The 19,876-nt window shown below is 40.1% G+C and overlaps 1 protein-coding gene across 1 annotated transcript in view; it reads left to right on the forward strand.

Moving 5' to 3' along the window:
- The first annotated feature begins 4,671 nt into the window (after positions 1–4,671).
- Positions 4,672–19,876, forward strand: part of LOC110489254 (uncharacterized) — a 62,724-nt gene continuing 47,519 nt past the window's right edge. Inside the window, exons 1-4 of the mRNA XM_036971109.2 lie at positions 4,672–5,761; positions 6,241–6,314; positions 6,706–6,954; positions 12,055–18,089. Coding sequence (XP_036827004.2) covers positions 6,293–6,314; positions 6,706–6,954; positions 12,055–18,089 — 6,306 coding nt within the window. The 5' untranslated portion in view covers positions 4,672–5,761; positions 6,241–6,292. The remainder of the gene's footprint in view (positions 5,762–6,240; positions 6,315–6,705; positions 6,955–12,054; positions 18,090–19,876) is intronic.

Here is a 19,876-nt window from a genome sequence, read left to right on the forward strand (position 1 = left end):
TGATCCCAAACACACCGCCCGGGCAACGAAGGAGTGGCTTCGTAAGAAGCATTTCAAGATCCTGGAGTGGCCTAGCCAGTCTCCAGATCTCAACCCCATAGAAAATCTTTGGAGGGAGTTGAAAGTCCGTGTTGCCCAGCAACAGCCCCAAAACATCACTGCTCCAGGGGAGATCTGCATGGAGGAATGGGCCACAATACCAGCAACAGTGTGTGAAAACCTTGTGAAGACTTACAGAAAACGTTTGACCTCTGTCATTGCCAACAAAGGGTATATAACAAAGTATTGAGATAAACTTTTGTTATTGACCAAATACTTATTTTCCACCATAATTTGCAAATAAATTCATTAAAAATCCTACAATGTGATTTTCTGGATTTTTTCCCCTCATTTTGTCTGTCATAGTTGAAGTGTACCTATGATGAAAATTACATGCCTCTCTCATATTTTTAAGTGGGAGAACTTGCACAATTGGTGACTGACTAAATACTTTTTTGCCCCACTATATATATATTTATATACATAAATTAGCAAACATTTCTAAACCTGTTTTTGCTTTGTAATTATGGGGTATTGTGTGTAGATTGATGAGTGGGAAAAAAAACAATTTAATACATTTTAAAACAAGGCTGTACATAACAAAATGTGGAAATAGTCAAGAGCTCTGAATTCAAATACACTGTAAATGTCAATGGAAAACAGGTAAAACAAATTTAAAGGGACTGTTCGCTGTCATTTCAGAGTTTGATGTGACTGGGTTAGCTTTTGTTAGCTATTCAATTCTAAAATCCCTATTACACTTTGGGGTAGGGATAGAACCCTCACGGTTCTTTGCCTTCACTGGGTATATATATAGCCTTTTTTAGTAAATGGTCCTTTAATCTCGTCCAAAGAACCCAACAATTATATAGAACCCTAAAAAAAAGTGTAAGCACTTCACGATCAAGGGATACAACAGTGTGGAGTATAGGATACTACAGAATTCTATAGTAATGTAAGGGATTTCTTCCATTGACGGAGAGGCGGACCAAAGCGCAGCGTGGTTATTTTGACTCATGTTTTAATAAATCACTTCACATGAACAAACTAACAAAAACAAGAACCGTGAAAAACCCAAAACAGCCCTATCTGGTGCAAAACACAGAGACAGGAACAATCACCCACAAACACACAGTGACACCCAGGCTACCTAAGTATGATTCTCAATCAGAGACAACTAATGACACCTGCCTCTGATTGAGAACCATACTAGGCCGAAACATAGAAATACCCAAATCATAGAAAAACAAACATAGACTACCCACCCAACTCACGCCCTGACCATACTAAATAATGACAAAACAAAGGAAATAAAGGTCAGAACGTGACAAGTAAACTAGTATTTGTGGGTAGTGATTCAGTTACCTCTGTCCCTTATTTTAATGTCAACCCTGTTACGTGAACTGAACTCTCATTTTAATATGGTGAAACTTTTTTAAAATATCTTTTACAATGAAACGTTGAACATCTAATAGGAAAAATAGTGTAAAAGCAGGTGAGCTGGTTCTGCTATTTCCGGCCATTATCTGTTTTTTTGTGGTTGATAACTGAGCAGGTCGAACATAACACGTCAACCCTGGCTCCTTTAGATAGACAGGCTAGAATGTTTTAACAATACAAATGTTTGGTGAAGCTTGCATTCAATTGCCGCTTCCTGTTGCACACAAGTTTCCATTCAAATCAAATCAAATTTATTTAAATAGCCCTTCGTACATCAGCTGATATCTCAAAGTGCTGTACAGAAACCCAGCCTAAAACCCCAAACAGCAAGCAATAGAAGCACCCTGTCACAATGGGATTTATGGCTGATTTAAGATGAAATTGTCAACCCTGTTACCTGATATGGCACTTAATCGGCACTTACTATGGTATTTTATTTATTTAACCTCTTTAGATGGGAAAACATAATTTTTTATTAAGTTGAACATGTGCTTATGACAGAATGTTAAAATCCACCCCCCCCCCCCCCCCCAATCAAATTGGTGGAACGACCCGTCACTGGAAGCATTTTCAGGTGTCCTCTATTCAATGATAATAAGTGCTGTCCTTCTGCTGAATACCCTTACTAGCATGGCTCAGCTAGAGCTCCTCTACACATTTGATATTTCAACAGTGATACCTGATGATTGGAGCTGCTTTACACAAGAAAGCAAAAAAAGAGACCATGTTTATATGCGGCTTTATTAACTCAATGATAATGAGCTTTCATTGTCTTCTTATATGCCCACTTTATTTATCCTACAGTTCAGACTTGGTGTACAGGGAGAATACTGTAAGAATGGCCCATTTTCTGAAATCTATATTGTACATTTAGTTACAGTTGAAGTTGGAAGTTTACATACACCTTAGCCAAAGACAATTAAACTCAGTTTTCACAATTCTTGACATTTAATCCTAGTAAGAATTCCCTGTCTTAGGTCAGTTAGGATCACCACTTTGTTTTAAGAATGTGAAAAGGCAGAATAATAGTAGAGAGAATTATTTATTTCAGCTTTTATTTATTTATTCACATTCCCAGTGGGTCAGAAGTTTAAAGACACTCAATTAGTATTTGCCTTTAAATTGTTTAGCTTGTGTTCAACATTTCAGGTAGCCTTCCACAAGTGTCCTACAACAAGTTGGGTTCATTTTGGCCCATTCATCCTGACAGATTTGGTGTAACTGAGTCAGGTTTGTAGGCCTCCTTGCTCGCACACGCTTTTTCAGTTCTGCCCACAAATGTTCTATAGGATTGAGGTCAGGACTTTGTGATGGCCACTCCAATACCTTGACTGTGTTGTCTTCAAATCATTTTGCCACAACTTTGGAAGTATGCTTGGGGTCATTGTCCATTTGGAAGACCCATTTGCGAACAAGCTTTAACTTCCTGACTGATGTCTTGAGATGTTGCTTCAATTTATCCACATAATTTCTCTACCTAATGATGCCATCTATTTTGTGAAGTGCACCAGTCCCATCCATACAGTGCCTTGCGAAAGTATTCGGCCCCCTTGAACTTTGCGACCTTTTGCCACATTTCAGGCTTCAAACATAAAGATATAAAACTGTATTTTTTTGTGAAGAATCAACAACAAGTGGGACACAATCATGAAGTAGAACGACATTTATTGGATATTTCAAACTTTTTTAACAAATGAAAAACTGAAAAATTGGGCGTGCAAAATTATTCAGCCCCCTTAAGTTAATACTTTGTAGCGCCACCTTTTGCTGCGATTACAGCTGTAAGTCGCTTGGGGTATGTCTCTATCAGTTTTGCACATCGAGAGACTGAATTTTTTTCCCATTCCTCCTTGCAAAACAGCTCGAGCTCAGTGAGGTTGGATGGAGAGCATTTGTGAACAGCAGTTTTCAGTTCTTTCCACAGATTCTCGATTGGATTCAGGTCTGGACTTTGACTTGGCCATTCCAACACCTGGATATGTTTATTTTTGAACCATTCCATTGTAGATTTTGCTTTATGTTTTGAATCATTGTCTTGTTGGAAGACAAATCTCCGTCCCAGTCTCAGGTCTTTTGCAGACTCCATCAGGTTTTCTTCCAGAATGGTCCTGTATTTGGCTCCATCCATCTTCCCATCAATTTTAACCATCTTCCCTGTCCCTGCTGAAGAAAAGCAGGCCCAAACCATGATGCTGCCACCACCATGTTTGACAGTGGGGATGGTGTGTTCAGTGTGATGAGCTGTGTTGCTTTTACGCCAAACATAACGTTTTGCATTGTTGCCAAAAAGTTCAATTTTGGTTTCATCTGACCAGAGCACCTTCTTCCACATGTTTGGTGTGTCTCCCAGGTGGCTTGTGGCAAACTTTAAACAACACTTTTTATGGATATCTTTAAGAAATGGCTTTCTTCTTGCCACTCTTCCATAAAGGCCAGATTTGTGCAATATACGACTGATTATTGTCCTGTGGACAGAGTCTCCCACCTCAGCTGTAGATCTCTGCCGTTCATCCAGAGTGATCATGGGCCTCTTGGCTGCATCTCTGATCAGTCTTCTCCTTGTATGAGCTGAAAGTTTAGAGGGACGGCCAGGTCTTGGTAGATTTGCAGTGGTCTGATACTCCTTCCACTTCAATATTATCGCTTGCACAGTGCTCCTTGGGATGTTTAAAGCTTGGGAAATATTTTTGTATCCAAATCCGGCTTTTAACTTCTTCACAACAGTATCTCAGACCTGCCTGGTGTGTTCCTTGTTCTTCATGATGCTCTCTGCGCTTTTAACGGACCTCTGAGACTATCACAGTGCAGTTGCATTTACACGGACACTTGATTACACACAGGTGGATTGTATTTATCATCATTAGTCATTTAGGTCAACATTGGATCATTCAGAGATCCTCACTGAACTTCTGGAGAGAGTTTGCAGCACTGAAAGTAAAGGGGCTGAATAATTTTGCACGCCCAATTTTTCAGTTTTTGATTTGTTAAAAAAGTTTGAAATATCCAATAAATGTCGTTCCACTTCATGATTGTGTCCCACTTGTTGTTGATTCTTCACAAAAAAATACAGTTGTATATCTTTATGTTTGAAGCCTGAAATGTGGCAAAAGGTCGCAAAGTTCAAGGGGGCCGAATACTTTCGCAAGGCACTGTAGGTACACCTCTAATTGACTCAAATTATGTCAATTATCCCAACAGAAGCTTCTAAAGCCATGAAATCATTTTCTGGAATTTTCCAAGCTGTTTAAAGGCACAGTCAACTTAGTGTATGTAAACGTATGACCCGCTGGAATTGTGATACAGTGAATTGTGAGTGAAATAATCTGTCTGTAAACAATTGTTGGAGAAATGACCTGTGTCATGCAGAAAGTAGATGTCCTAACCGACTTGCCAAAACTATAGTTTGTTTAACAAGAAATTTGTGGAGTGGTTGAAAAACGAGTTTTAATGACTCCAACCTAAGTGTGTGTAAACTTACGACTTCAACTGTATGTTGACTACATCCGTCTTAGCTCACTCATTAATGTCTTAATTGAAATTACAGATATTGCCTCTTATCTGCTCGTCTTCCCCTTATGCCATAGTCATTACATCGCAATTGTCAGTAGAAACCACATTTTTAAGCAAGTCAGCCATATCAGCTATGTTTTTTTAAAAGGCAGTAACTTAGTCTGAATGAACTGTTTTGCTACCAGACAAGTCTGATAACCAGGTGTAGCGGTGGTAAGGATTCACTCCATGGTGCTGAAAAGAAAGACAGCTTTATGTATTGCCCTAACAGTTTCTGTGCACCGTTGTTTACCGTTATAGTGCAATTAATTTAATGTTTAGTGTTGTGTTGTGCCTTTGCTGGCATGCATCTAAAAAATAAATGATGAGTTTGTCCCACCAAGATTTACATGCTAAAATCGTCACTGTTGTGTTCACATTGTTATTTTGCAAGTTCTAGGTTGGGGACTTTGGGTTGTCTGGCACCATGCCAATCAAAGGGCAGAGATGGACCCCACCCTTATCAGAGAGGGCCAGACTAAGGGCAAGATGCGTATTAAGATATTTTACCACCCCTGCGTTGCCTTCCAACCAATCAAACGGAAGCTCACTTTCTGTTACATTTATCCACCTTCAAATGAAGTGGACACCAATGGTGTGGAAAGAGAAGATATCAAATGTTTATGAAACCTCTGCCTATTTGCTTTCTCTGGTATGACTGCAAAACCTACACTAACACCACATCAGACAAGTAAACGGAATAAATTCTACTCACAGATCAGCGACTACTAAGGTGAGTTGTTGTTTTAATTGACTCAGATAAGATACTATATACTTTATTGGTACAGTCTAGATGGAAAAGTGTCTTCTGCTTTTTCCCCAACTCCTCTGATATGACATACTGTAGATTATCTACCAATACACCAATATATTAAATATTATTTTCTATAAAAAATGTGTACTACAAAAAAACTGAACCAAAACCTTATAGAGAAAATTCAGGGACATACAGTAGGGAGGACAGAAGTGAGAAAGTTGTTCTTTGAAAAAAAGAAACGGTCTTTAAAGGTGTTATTTTTTGGCATATCAATATGTTGTGTAAATGTGAAATTTGAAACCTATTTCTCATCTTGTCGTGATATTTTTGTGTGAATCATACTATATGAGTATAAATATTTGGGGTGTATGCATGCGCGCGCGCGTGTGAGCCTGCCTGCGTGCGTGTTCAAACTGAGTTTGATAACATAAAGCCACCTTATCCATTTCAACCAGGCCAGTGATCTCATGGACAGCAGCCCCCTAAGGAACATTGGAAGAGGCAAACATGGCAAAATCAAGAAACCACGGTACAATTTGCGTTCTGCAAAACAGTATATACCCTTTTGCTCTTCAGGATTGAGTTCTTCTTCTTATTTATATATATATAATATATATTATATTATTTTCAATGATTAAAAATGAAACTATAATTCTATTTTGTGGCATCTTTCGATATGTGTTTGTGATTGACAGTTCACCCTTGGCATGTGTGTGCATTGAATCATATAATAATGACATCTAGAGCAAGTAAAAATGACAATTTATTCAGTTTGTACTTATCAGGAGTCGTCTGTAACTATATAAAATTGTATAGAATCTTACAAAAATCTTAACCAGTTATACTTCAAATAAAGCTACATGATAATGAATTAATTAATACATTCAGCAACTCATTGAAATTAATTGATTTAATCCTAGTGGGGGACTTCTTGGAGGAGTTCAGAGAGCAGATCATTGCGCAGGTGAGATTATCTGGGCCCATAGTAGACGCTGTGATCTCACAACATCTTATCCCAGAAGAGCTGGCACACAGCGTCCGTGCAGCCCAGACCACACAAGACCAGATGAGGGCTCTGTTTGAAGCCGTAGAGAGAGAGACACCACAAACCAAACTTGCATTCCATCTGATATTGAGACGGAAAGAGCCTGAACTCATGGACAAGCTAGGTAAGATTAATTCATATTTCTAATCTTCGGTCCACTTTATTATAAAATTGTTGGAACATTCTAGGCATGCTCTTCACCATAAATGTATCTGCCATAAAGTTGTTATTAAACGAACAAACAACACAGTTGTTTTTTTTTAAATGAAGACGAGCAAGATTTTGTTGACGGCGGTTTTTAAGTTAATTTCCTGCAATTCTAAACTTTTTATCATGAGGTGTAAAGAAAATATTGCTGTTTTAAAGAACGTTTCTGAAAATTCTGAAATGTTTATACAAATTTCATGCAATTCTACAAATTTTGCCATGGATCAGTGATCTTTTTTTGTTGCTGTTTTACAGCTAATCTCCTGCAATTCTACCCATTTTGCCATAGGGTGTAGAGAAATCTTTTCCGTTTTAAACAGGGGTTGGAACCGGTTCAGGGAACAAAACCTAAAACCGGAAAATAGTAAACATTTTCGAGGAACGAAACAGAACCAGGCATGAAAGAAATCTCTAGTGTTCCGGAACAGAAACATTATTTTGAAAGCATAGGAACTGGTTAATAATGTTCCAAGCATTTTTTTTTCAGTCCCTCAAAAAACTCAATCAAAGCACCTAAACAAGCACCCATTCTGTCACTCAGAAACGTCTCCTTCCAGTTTCTGCCTACTCGTTTTCTAGGCTAGCTAAGGATACTATAGTTATCACGTTTCACGTTGGATGTATTACCTACAAAAAGGTGAGACGTGTTTTAAATTCCAGCGTTGCTGGGAACACAAACTTGTTCGCTATCTCTGGTCCAGGGCGTTGATCTAGCCTTAGCGTTGAGCCAACTCTCAGACGTTCAAAGTTCCTCCATATTAGCTGCTCTTCCGTAGGTATCTAGCTAGTATATAATTATATAATTCAGTTAAGTAATGATAGGCCTACTAATATCGTAAATATATTATAATGCACGTCAAATCATGATGCCCAGCGCTTCAAACCAAGCCTCAACCATTTCAGTTGCATCTCGCAGCCCTACACTTGTCTGTCCATCAAGCATGTAAAGAACTACCTTGCCCGTCCATGGAAAGCTGCTCTATCTGCACTGATTAGTGGACTAATAATGAGCTAAATGTAAAAACAATGTCAATTTCACAAATACTGGTTCCTTGTCAGAATGAAACGATAAGGAAAATTATTTTGGTTCCAGCCCCTGGACAATTTCCTGCAATTCTACACATTTTTCCATGACTTATGCCATGTAATATTATATCTGAATTGGAGTGACAAACAAAATCAATGACCCCCTGGAGGTCAGGGTCCTTGGTCACCTGCCCTGCGTGCCTGGTCAGTATTCGGCCATGATTACTACAAGTTTTGATAGCTGGCTAGACTAACTTAGGAATTCAAAAATTGTTAGCTGACATGGCTAATTGAGTAACTGTCAGTGACTGATATAACAAGAGAAAAACTTCTCATGAACAACCATATTTCGAAATTGCACCTTATATTCTACTATGCTAACTCTAAACAGTAAGTTGAGACTTCAATATGTCCCCGCCCCAAAAAATAAAGTACATTTTTGCATGTCTACTTTGGGTCACGACCCATACTTTAAAGGAGCTATATGTAGAGATTTTGAATTGTAACTGCAGAAAATGTCCATAATACAGTGCCTTGCGAAAGTATTCGGCCCCCTTGAACTTTGCGACCTTTTGCCACATTTCAGGCTTCAAACATAAAGATATAAAACTGTATTTTTTTGTGAAGAATCAACAACAAGTGGGACACAATCATGAAGTGGAACGACATTTATTGGATATTTCAAACTTTTTTAACAAATCAAAAACTGAAAAATTGGGCGTGCAAAATTATTCAGCCCCTTTACTTTCAGTGCAGCAAACTCTCTCCAGAAGTTCAGTGAGGATCTCTGAATGATCCAATGTTGACCTAAATGACTAATGATGATAAATACAATCCACCTGTGTGCAATCAAGTCTCCGTATAAATGCACCTGCACTGTGATAGTCTCAGAGGTCCGTTAAAAGCGCAGAGAGCATCATGAAGAACAAGGAACACACCAGGCAGGTCCGAGATACTGTTGTGAAGAAGTTTAAAGCCGGATTTGGATACAAAAAGATTTCCCAAGCTTTAAACATCCCAAGGAGCACTGTGCAAGCGATAATATTGAAATGGAAGACCACTGCAAATCTACCAAGACCTGGCCGTCCCTCTAAACTTTCAGCTCATACAAGGAGAAGACTGATCAGAGATGCAGCCAAGAGGCCCATGATCACTCTGGATGAACTGCAGAGATCTACAGCTGAGGTGGGAGACTCTGTCCATAGGACAACAATCAGTCGTATATTGCACAAAAATGGCCTTTATGGAAGAGTGGCAAGAAGAAAGCCATTTCTGAAAGGTATCCATAAAAAGTGTAGTTTAAAGTTTGCCACAAGCCACCTGGGAGACACACCAAACATGTGGAAGAAGGTGCTCTGGTCAGATGAAACCAAAATGTAACTTTTTGGCAACAATGCAAAACGTTATGTTTGGCGTAAAAGCAACACAGCTCATCACTCTGAACACACCATCCCCACTGTCAAACATGGTGGTGGCAGCATCATGGTTTGGGCCTGCTTTTCTTCAGCAGGGACAGGGAAGATGGTTCAAATTGATGGGAAGATGGATGGAGCCAAATACAGGACCGTTCTGGAAGAAAACCTGATGGAGTCTGCAAAAGACCTGAGACTGGGACGGAGATTTGTCTTCCAACAAGACAATGATCCAAAACATAAAGCAAAATCTACAATGGAATGGTTCAAAAATAAACATATCCAGGTGTTAGAATGGCCAAGTCAAAGTCCAGACCTGAATCCAATCGAGAATCTGTGGAAAGAACTGAAAACTGCTATTCACAAATGCTCTCCATCCAACTTCACTGAGCTCGAGCTGTTTTGCAAGGAGGAATGGGAAAAAATGTCAGTCTCTCGATGTGCAAAACTGATAGAGACATACCCCAAGCGACTTACAGCTATAATCGCAGCAAAAGGTTGCGCTACAAAGTATTAACTTAAGGGGGCTGAATAATTTTGCACACCCAATTTTTCAGTTTTTGATTTGTTAAAAAAGTTTGAAATATCCAATAAATGTCGTTCCACTTCATGATTGTGTCCCACTTGTTGTTGATTCTTCACAAAAAAATACAGTTTTATATCTTTATCTTTGAAGCCTGAAATGTGGCAAAAGGTCGCAAAGTTCAAGGGGGCCGAATACTTTCGCCGCAAGGCACTGTATATCTGCAGTAATACTGGAAGGATAGTGTGGAGAGGGGAGGGGGGGGGGGGCAAAACAAAATCACATTCTAAAATGCAGACTTTCTATTTGACAAGATGGGAAAACTGCACTTTCCCTCTCTTCCATCGGCATCGCTAAGAGGCGTGGTGGTCATGTCCTCCTCGAGCACAGCGAACAATGGCAGCCTGTGGAAAGTGGCCAATGTAGAAATAGTTTCCTGGTTGCAAAAATGTCCTGCTTGCTAAAATTCTACACTCTTCACAGACATACATTTCAGTTCATGTGAGAAAACAATACACACTGTTCAATACATACCATCCAAGAAGGCTCAAGGTCATTACCCACTGATAAAATGACGTCAAATCACGTTATATCTACAGTTGCTTTGATTGGACTCAACATCATACTTTCAAAATCTTAACTAGCTGTTATCATCATGAATCAAGCTAACAATCTACTGGCAAATCCTTTTCAATCCTTGTCATATGAAGAGAAATTGGACATAAACATACACAACAAGACGGAAATCGCAAATTCAACAATGAGTAGTTTGGAAGGAATCAGTGGCTAACTGCAAGCATTGCAATGCAATCACTAGCCTTAACGGTCTTTTTTCCAAGCTTAAATTATAAACATTCAACATTGGCCATGCTCTCAAATCTGACTTCAGTGAGTTCAAGACAACTGGGAACTCAGGGGAAAAACGCAATCCGACTGGGAAAATACATTTCCAACTCGGAATTGTAAGTCGGGAACTCAGGCCTCTTTCTAGAGGCAATACTTGTTTTTTTCCCAGTTGTCTTGAAAGCATCATAAATCCAGAGAATGCTAGACTTTGATGACAAAGTTTCTTGACAAAATTTGTCCACGAAGGACCGTCGCGCCACCTTCCTGTTCAAGTGAGTCCAAAAATGTATTGTATGCTGCTGCTATAATGATGTAATATGCCAGAGAGATACTGTATGTATACTGTAGCTAAGAAAGTAATACTAAATGTATGTTGTGTAGTAAGCTATTAGTAGCCCATGTGCCTCACCCTAATAATCTGGTCTATTTTCCCCTCTTAATTTCGCCTACTGTTCTGACTTGGTGGTGCACATGTAGTCTAGAACCACTTTTAGAGAAATGTAATCATCAAATATTTTAAGAGCTTTCATTGTCTTCTTATATACCCCCTTTATTTATCCTACGGTTCTGACTTGGTGTACAGGGAGAATACTATAAGACCGGCCCATGTTCTGAATTCTGTCACTGTACATTTCAAAAGTGCTGAACAAATACTTATACTGACTACATCCGTCCTAGCTCGCTCATTAATATCTTTATCGATATTGCGGATTGCTTCTTATCCACTTGTCGTCCCCTTATGCCATAGTTTGTACATCTCAATTGTCAGTAGAAACAACATTTGTTTAAGAAAGTCAGCCATATCAGATGTGTTTTTTTTTAAGGCAGTAAATGAGGCTGAATGAACTGTTTCGCTGCCAGAAAAGGCTTGGCTGGTGTAGCAGTGGTAAGGTATTGGGACTCCTGTTGGGGCTCTGCGGTTGGGACAGCTTAAGGCCCTACCAGTTTGTGGGCACCGTTTGTTACCGTTATAGTAGAATTAATGTATTGTTTAGTGTTGTGTTGTGTGTGTGGGGGGCTAGTTGTTGTTGCAATTCATCTAGCTTCCACATGGGTGAGACATTCTGCATGTAGCACCTTTAAGAAAGGCCGCTTTAAAGTATGGCCAGGTGTTCTTTATCTGAAAAAGTGCTCACCTTTTTATAAATGCTATGATCACTGGTTTGCTTTGAGAAAACTCTGATGTATTGCTCTTCCTCACCCACAACAGAGCAGAGACAACGAAACAGTAAGATGACACAGACAGGATTGGATCAAAGGTATGGAGATACCACAACATTAGAGGATAAGACCACACCAAAACTTGGCATACAGACAAAAAAGGAATCTCTTAAGAGACGAAGACAAGAAACAATGCAAGCAATTGAGGAGATTGAAAAACTTTGGGAGGGGTCAAGAAGGGAGAGAAATGAAACTAACTACATGAAAGCAAAGATTAAGCAACAACAAGAGGAAATAGAAAGGCTAATGGCTGAGAAACAAGAGCAAAACACAAAGATGGAGCTGATGAGGATGGAGATCCAGAATGTGAATGAAAAACTGAAACAGAACATGGAGGAAATAAATATAGAGAAAGACGGAATACGACAAATGTGGGCTGATGTCCAAACAGAGAAAGACATTCTGGAGAGAAGATACAATGAGACCATTAACGAGAGACAGAGTTTGGAATTGATCAAGTATGAGACATTGAGAGCAAAAGAGGAGATGGAGCACTGCAAGGAAACAACCAAACAAGAGCAGGAGAAAATGGAACAGATTAAGGCTGACATTCAGGGACAGATAGAGGACATGGAAATAAGAATTGCAGAAACCAATCAAGTAAAAGAAAAAATGGAAGCGATGAAGGCCGATGTACACAGGGAGCAAGGTCAGCTGGAGACAAAAAGAGATGACATTAAAAGACAAAAAGAACAGTTTGAGCAGATTAAATGTGAGATAAACAAAGTAAAAGAAGAGATGGATCGAAGGTGGTATGAAACGGAGAAAGAAGAGCTTGAGCAGAGAGTTAGGATCCAGCAAGAGAAAGAGGAACTTGCCAACGTAAAAGCTGAGCTGCAGAGAGCAAAAGAGGAGGTTGATCAAAACAGGGAGAAGACGAAGCAAGAGAAGGACCTGGTCAACAAAATGAAAGCAGAAATTCTTCTAGAAAAGGATTCACTTGAGAAGGACAAACAAGAAACATTACGAAAACAAAAGGAGTTGGAGCAGATCAAGTATGCGATTCAAATGGACAAAGAGGAGATTGAGCAAAACAGAGAGGAAGCAAAGCGAGAGAATGATAAGATGGAACAGAGGGAAGCTGAACTGCAGAGACAAGTGGAAAAGATTGAGAGAAACATTGAGGAGACAAAGCAAGAAAATGACAGAATGGAAAACGTAAAAGCAGAGATACAGAGAACGAAAGAAGCCCTGGAGAAACAAAAAGATGACACCAGGCGAGTGAAGGAGGAAATGGAGAAAAGAAGGTATGAGACTGTCAAGGAGGAGCTGGAGCAGAGAGCTGAAATACAGAGACAGAGAGAAGAAGTGGAAATGCTCAAGTCTGAAATGCAGAAAGCCAAGGACGTTGAAAAAACAAGAGGAAACCGAGAGAGAGAGGAAGCCAAAAAGTGGAGTGAAGAAGTAAAACGACAGAGAGATGGGATCAAACAATTGAGAGCTGAAGTTCAGAAGGAAAAAGACAACGTGGAGAGGAAAAAGCAAGAGACAATGAGAGAGAGACAAGAATTGGAGAGGATTCATTTTGAAACGCTGAGAATGAAAGAGGAGAATGAGCAAAGCAGGGAGATCACAAGAAGAGAAAAGGAGCAAATGGAGCAGATGAAAGTTAATATACAGAGACAGATAGAAGATATAGAAGAAAAAGTTACAGAGACAAAACAAGCAAAAGACAAAATGGAAGAAATGAAAGCAGAGATACAGAGACAACGTGAAGATTTGGAGAGTAGAAGGGAAAAGACAGAGAAAGAGAGAGCGCATTATGAAGAGGTTAAGTGTGAGATAATTCAATTGAAAGAGGAAATGGAAAGGAAATGGTGTGAAACAGAGAAAGACGAGGTGGAACAGAGAGCAAGAGCGCAGCAAGAGACGGAAACACTTGAAAGGTTGAAGGAGGAAAAACAGAAAGTGCGAGAGGAAATAGAAAGAAACAAGGTGGAAACGCAACGAGAAAGAGAGAACCTAGAAAAAATGAAAGCCCGTGTGAAAGACGAGAAGAACATTGCAGAGAAAATATCAGAAGAGGCCAAGATAAAGAATGAGGACTTAACGGAAATGGAGCGTAACCTTCAGGAAGAAAGGGAAGAGATCGAGAGGAGCAAGCAAGTCACAAAGCAAGAGAAGGAAGAGATCGTAGAGATGAAGGCTGAACTCCAAAGACAAATGACAGAAATAGAGAACCGTGTGAAGGAGACAAACAGAGCAAAATATGAGGTGGATCAGGCAAAGCTGGTCGTACAAAAAGTGGAGTCCCAGCTGAAAAAGCAAAGAGACGAGGCTGGAAGAACAAAAGAGGAAATTGAGAAACAGAGATATGAAGCAGTGAAAGAAGAGCTTGAGCAACGAGCTGAAATCCAACGAGAAAGAGAAATGTTGGAGAAAGTAAGAGACGAGATACGGAGAGCCGAAGAAGACTCCGAAAAAACACAGCTTCAGAGCGAAAAAGGGGACTTACAAAAGAAGATGGATGAAATACAGCAAGAGAGGGAGATGCTTGAGCAAATTAAAACAGAGGTTTTGTCAGAAAGGGCCATGTTGAAAAGACAAATCCATGAAACCGCAAGAGAAAGAGAGGACTTGGAATTGCTTCGGTGTGAGACCCTGGAGAAAAAGCTGGAGCTTGAGAAAAAGAAGGATGAAGCTGTCAAGGAAGAGCTTGAACTGAGAGCTGAAATGCAGAGAGATAGAGAGGAGATAGAGAGAACCAAGAAGAAAATAGAGAGGGAGTTAAAACAAGGCAGGGATGCCACAAGTCTAGAGAGAGGCGAAGTGGAACTGATGAAGGTTGAAGTACAGAACCAGCATGAGGAAATGACTAGATCCATTGAGAGGACAAGGCAAGCCAGAGACGTGATGGAACAGATGAAGGATGAAATTCAGAGAGAAAAACAACTTTTGGAGAGAATAAGGGAAGAAACAATAAGAGAGAAAGAACCCTATGAAACGGTCAAGGATGAGCTAAACAGAGTAAAAGAAGAGATGGAAAAACTCTGGGACGAGGTACAGAGGGACGACCAGGAAGAGAGAGCCAAACTGCATCAAGAAAATGTGGAGCTGAATAAGAGAATGGAGGAAATTAAGACAGAGATTAGCCAGATAGAAACAATTAAATTTGACCTAGAGAGACAGAGAGATGAGATTGAAGCAAGGATGGAGAAGACAAAGAGAGAGATGGACAAGCTGGAACAAACAAAGGCTGAAATACAAAGACAGAAAGAGGACATTGAAAACAAGATGACAGAAACAAAGAGTGAGAAAGAGGAGATGGAAAAGATCAAATCTGAGATACAGAAGCAGAAAGAGGACATTGAAAACAAAATGCAACAAGCAGAGACAGAAATGGATGAGCTGAAAAGTGTGAGGGAAGATATTCAGAGGCAGAGACAAGAGGTTGAGAACATGATGCAGAAGGCCAAGAGAGAGATTGGAGAGATGGAACTAGTGAAGACTGAGATGCAAAGGAAGAAAAAGGACCTTGAACAGATGATGAGAAAGACTAAGAGAAAAAAGGAAGAAATGGAAAAGATGAAGGATGAAATAGAGAGAGCGGAAGAAGAGATGGAACAAAGAAGGGAAGAGACCAAAAGGGAGAGAGATGCAATTGAACAGGCGAAGGCTGAAATAGAAAGAGCAAAAGAGGAACTGGAGATTCGTCTGGAAGAGGGCTTTAGAGATATTGATGAGAAGGAACAGATGAACGCTGAGATACAGAGATTAATCCAAGAGGTAGAGCGAACCAGAGAAATGGTACGACAAACAAAAGTGGCAATGGAAAACAGGATGGAAGAAAGCAATATGGAGATGTGTGACAAAGACAGAGTGAATGCTGTAATCCAGAGGTTGATTCTAGAGGTGGAACAAACCAGAGAGGTGTTAAGAAGGGTGAAAGAAGAAATGGAACTGAGCAAGGGGGAGTTAAAAGGGGAAAAGGACAAAATCAGACTGATGAAGACGGAGACACAAAAAAGAAAAAAAGAGCTGGAGCAAAGGATGGAGAAGATCATGCGAGAGAGGGATGAGTTAGAACTGGTGAAGTCAAAGATACAGAGACAACGGGAAGAGCTGAAACAGAAGATGGAAGATGGAAAGACTGAGAGTGAAAAGATGGAACAGATGAAAGATGAAATTGAGAAACAGAGATGTGAACAACGAGCTGAAATCCAAAGAGAAAGAGAAATGTTGGAGAAAGTAAGAGACGAGATACGGAGAGCCGAAGACGATTCCGAAGAAATACAGTTTCAGAGCGAAAAAGGGGACTTACAAAAGAAGATGGATGAAACAAAGCAAGAGAGGGAGATGCTTGAGCAAATTAAAACAGAGGTTTTGTCAGAAAGGGCCATGTTGAAAAGACAAATCCATGAAACCACAAGAGAAAGAGAGGACTTGGAATTGCTTCGGTGTGAAACCCTGAAGAAAAAGCTGGAGCTTGAGAAAAAGCAGGAGGAAGCTGTCAAGGAAGAGCTTGAACTGAGAGCTGAAATACAGAGAGATAGAGAAGAGATAGAGAGAACCAAGAAGAAAATAGAGAGGGAGTTAAAACAAGGCAGGGATGCCACAAGTCTAGAGAGAGGCGAAGTGGAACGGATGAAGGTTGAAGTACAGAACCAGCATGAGGAAATGACTAGATCCATTGAGAGGACAAGGCAAGCCAGAGACGTGATGGAACAGATGAAGGATGAAATTCAGAGAGAAAAACAACTTTTGGAGAGAATAAGGGAAGAAACAATAAGAGAGAAAGAACCCTATGAAACGGTCAAGGATGAGCTAAGCAGAGTAAAAGAAGAGATGGAAAAACTCTGGGACGAGGTACAGAGGGACGAGCAGGAAGAGAGAGCCAAACTGCATCGAGATAATGTGGAGCTGAATAAGAGAATGGAGGAAATTAAGACAGAGATTAACCAGATAGAAACAATTAAATTTGACCTAGAGAGACAGAGAGATGAGATTGAAGCAAGGATGGAGAAGACAATGAGAGAGATGGACAAGCTGGAACAAACAAAGGCTGAAATACAAAGACAGAAAGAGGACATTGAAAACAAGATGACAGAAACAAAGAGTGAGAAAGAGGAGATGGAAAGGATCAAATCTGAGATACAGAAGCAGAAAGAGGAAATTGAAAACAAAATGCAACAAGCAGAGACAGAAATGGATGAGCTGAAAAGTGTGAGGGAAGATATTCAGAGGCAGAGACAAGAGGTCGAGAACATGATGCAGAAGACCAAGAGAGAGATTGGAGAGATGGAACTAGTGAAGACTGAGATGCAAAGGAAGAAAAAGGACCTTGAACAGATGATGAGAAAGACTAAGAGAAAAAGGGAAGAAATGGAAAAGATGAAGGATGAAATAGAGAGAGCGGAAGAAGAGATGGAACAAAGAAGGGAAGAGACCAAAAGGGAGAGAGATGCAATTGAACAGGCGAAGGCTGAAATAGAAAGAGCAAAAGAGGAACTGGAGATTCGTCTGGAAGAGGGCTTTAGAGATATTGATGAGAAGGAACAGATGAACGCTGAGATACAGAGATTAATCCAAGAGGTAGAGCGAACCAGAGAAATGGTACGACAAACAAAAGTGGCAATGGAAAACAGGATGGAAGAAAGCAATATGGAGATGGGTGACAAAGACAGAGTGAATGCTGTAATCCAGAGGTTGATTCTAGAGGTGGAACAAACCAGAGAGGTGTTAAGAAGGGTGAAAGAAGAAATGGAACTGAGCAAGGGGGAGTTAAAAGGGGAAAAGGACAAAATCAGACTGATGAAGACGGAGACACAAAAAAGAAAAAAAGAGCTGGAGCAAAGGATGGAGAAGATCATGCGAGAGAGGGATGAGTTAGAACTGGTGAAGTCAAAGATACAGAGACAACGGGAAGAGCTGAAACAGAAGATGGAAGATGGAAAGACTGAGAGTGAAAAGATGGAACAGATGAAAGATGAAATACAGAGAGCGGTTGCAGAGATAGACCTGGCAAGGGAGGAGATACAAAGGGAAAAAAGGAAGATTAAAGAGGACAATGCAAGGGAAGAGAAGGTATGTACCGAATTATTGTGTTACATATTTTTTACAAGATTTATAGGGCCAACATCCCAAAGATTGGTTGTCAAATTTGTTGTGGAAAAGTCTCTGATTCACACGCAAAAATCTCTGATTTATTCACAAAAAATGCAGGCCTGCTAATTAAAGTCCAAACTCAAAATAAATCAGAACAGGAATTGAAGTAAACAGAAACTTGCAATTTCTTTGGAATGCCATCAAGAAAATATACTGGAAAGAAAATATGAACGCAACATGTGAAGTGTTGGACAAAAAACATATTTCTCTCAAATGTTGTTTACATCCCTGTTTGTGAGCATTTATCTTTTGCCAAGTTAATCCAAGAAGTTGATTAAACAGCATGATCAGTACATAGGTGCACCTTGTGCTGAGGACAATAAAAGGCCACTCTAAAATGTGCAGTTTTGTCACACAAGACAATGCCACAGATGTCTCAGGATTTGAGGGAGCATGCAATTGGCATGCTCACTGCACGAGCGTCCATCAGAATTGTTGCCAGATAATTGAATGTTAATATCTCATAAGCTGCATCCAACGTCATTTTAGAGAATTTGGCAGTACATCCAACTGGCCTTACAACCGCAGACCACGTGTAACCACGCCAGCCCAGGACCTCCATATCCGGCTATTCACCTGCGGGTTGGTCGGACAGCCATCCGGACAGCTGATGAAATTGTAGGTTTGCACAACCGAAGAATTTCTGCCCAAATTGTCAGAAACCACGTCAGGGAAGCTAATCTGCGTGCTCGTCATCCTCTCCAGGGTCTTGACTTGACTGCAATTTGGCGTCATAACCAACTTCAGTGTGCAAAGGCTCACCGTTGATGGACACTGGCACGCTGGAGAAGTGTGCTCTTTACGGATTAATTCCGGTTTCAACTGTACCGGGCAGATGGCAGATGGCGTCGTGTGGGTGAGCGGTTTGCTGAGGTCAATGTTGTGAACAAAGTGGTCCATGGTGGCGATGGGGTTATGGTATGGGCAGGCAAACACAATTGCATTTTATCGATGGCAATTTGAATGCACAGAGATACCGTGCCAAAATCCTGAGGCCCATTGTCATGCCATTCATCCGCCACCATCACCTCATGTTTCAGCATGATAATGCACGGCCCCATGTTGCAAGGATCTGTAAAAACAAATCCTGGAAGTTGAAAATGTCCCAGTTCTTCCATGGCCTGCATACTTACAAAATATGTCGCCCATTGAAACATGTTTGGGATGCTCTGGATCGACGTGTACGACAGCGTTTTCCAGTTTATGCTAATATCCAGAAACTTTGCACAGCCATTAAATAGGAGCGGGACAACATTCCACAGGCCACAATCAAGTCTATGTGAAGGAGATGTGTCGCGCTGCATGAGGCAAATCGTGGTCACACCAGATACTGCCTGGTTTTCTGATCCACACCCCTACTTTATTTAAGGTATCTTTGACCAACAGATGCAAACCTGTATTCCCAGTCATGTGAAATCCATAGATTAGGACCTAATGAATTGATTTAAATTGACTAATTTCCTAATATGAACTGAACTGAAATTGTTGCATGTTGCTTTTATATTTTTGTTCAATGTATATTTCAAAATGAATCAGATAAGTAACTTTAAGTAACTATGTATATGGAGCTCTCCATCCTCATTACCGTTATCCACAGGGTGAATGTCAAACTGTGAAATTTGATTCATTAAGACATAATGTAGTTTCTATGTAAAGTGCCCAAAAGGCAAGTTTCTATGCTCAAATCAATTTTCTGCTTTGGAAAG

Source organism: Oncorhynchus mykiss, chromosome 30 (assembly GCF_057628025.1).
Source record: "Oncorhynchus mykiss isolate SJ-2025 chromosome 30, ASM5762802v1, whole genome shotgun sequence".
Lineage (NCBI taxonomy): Eukaryota > Metazoa > Chordata > Actinopteri > Salmoniformes > Salmonidae > Oncorhynchus > Oncorhynchus mykiss.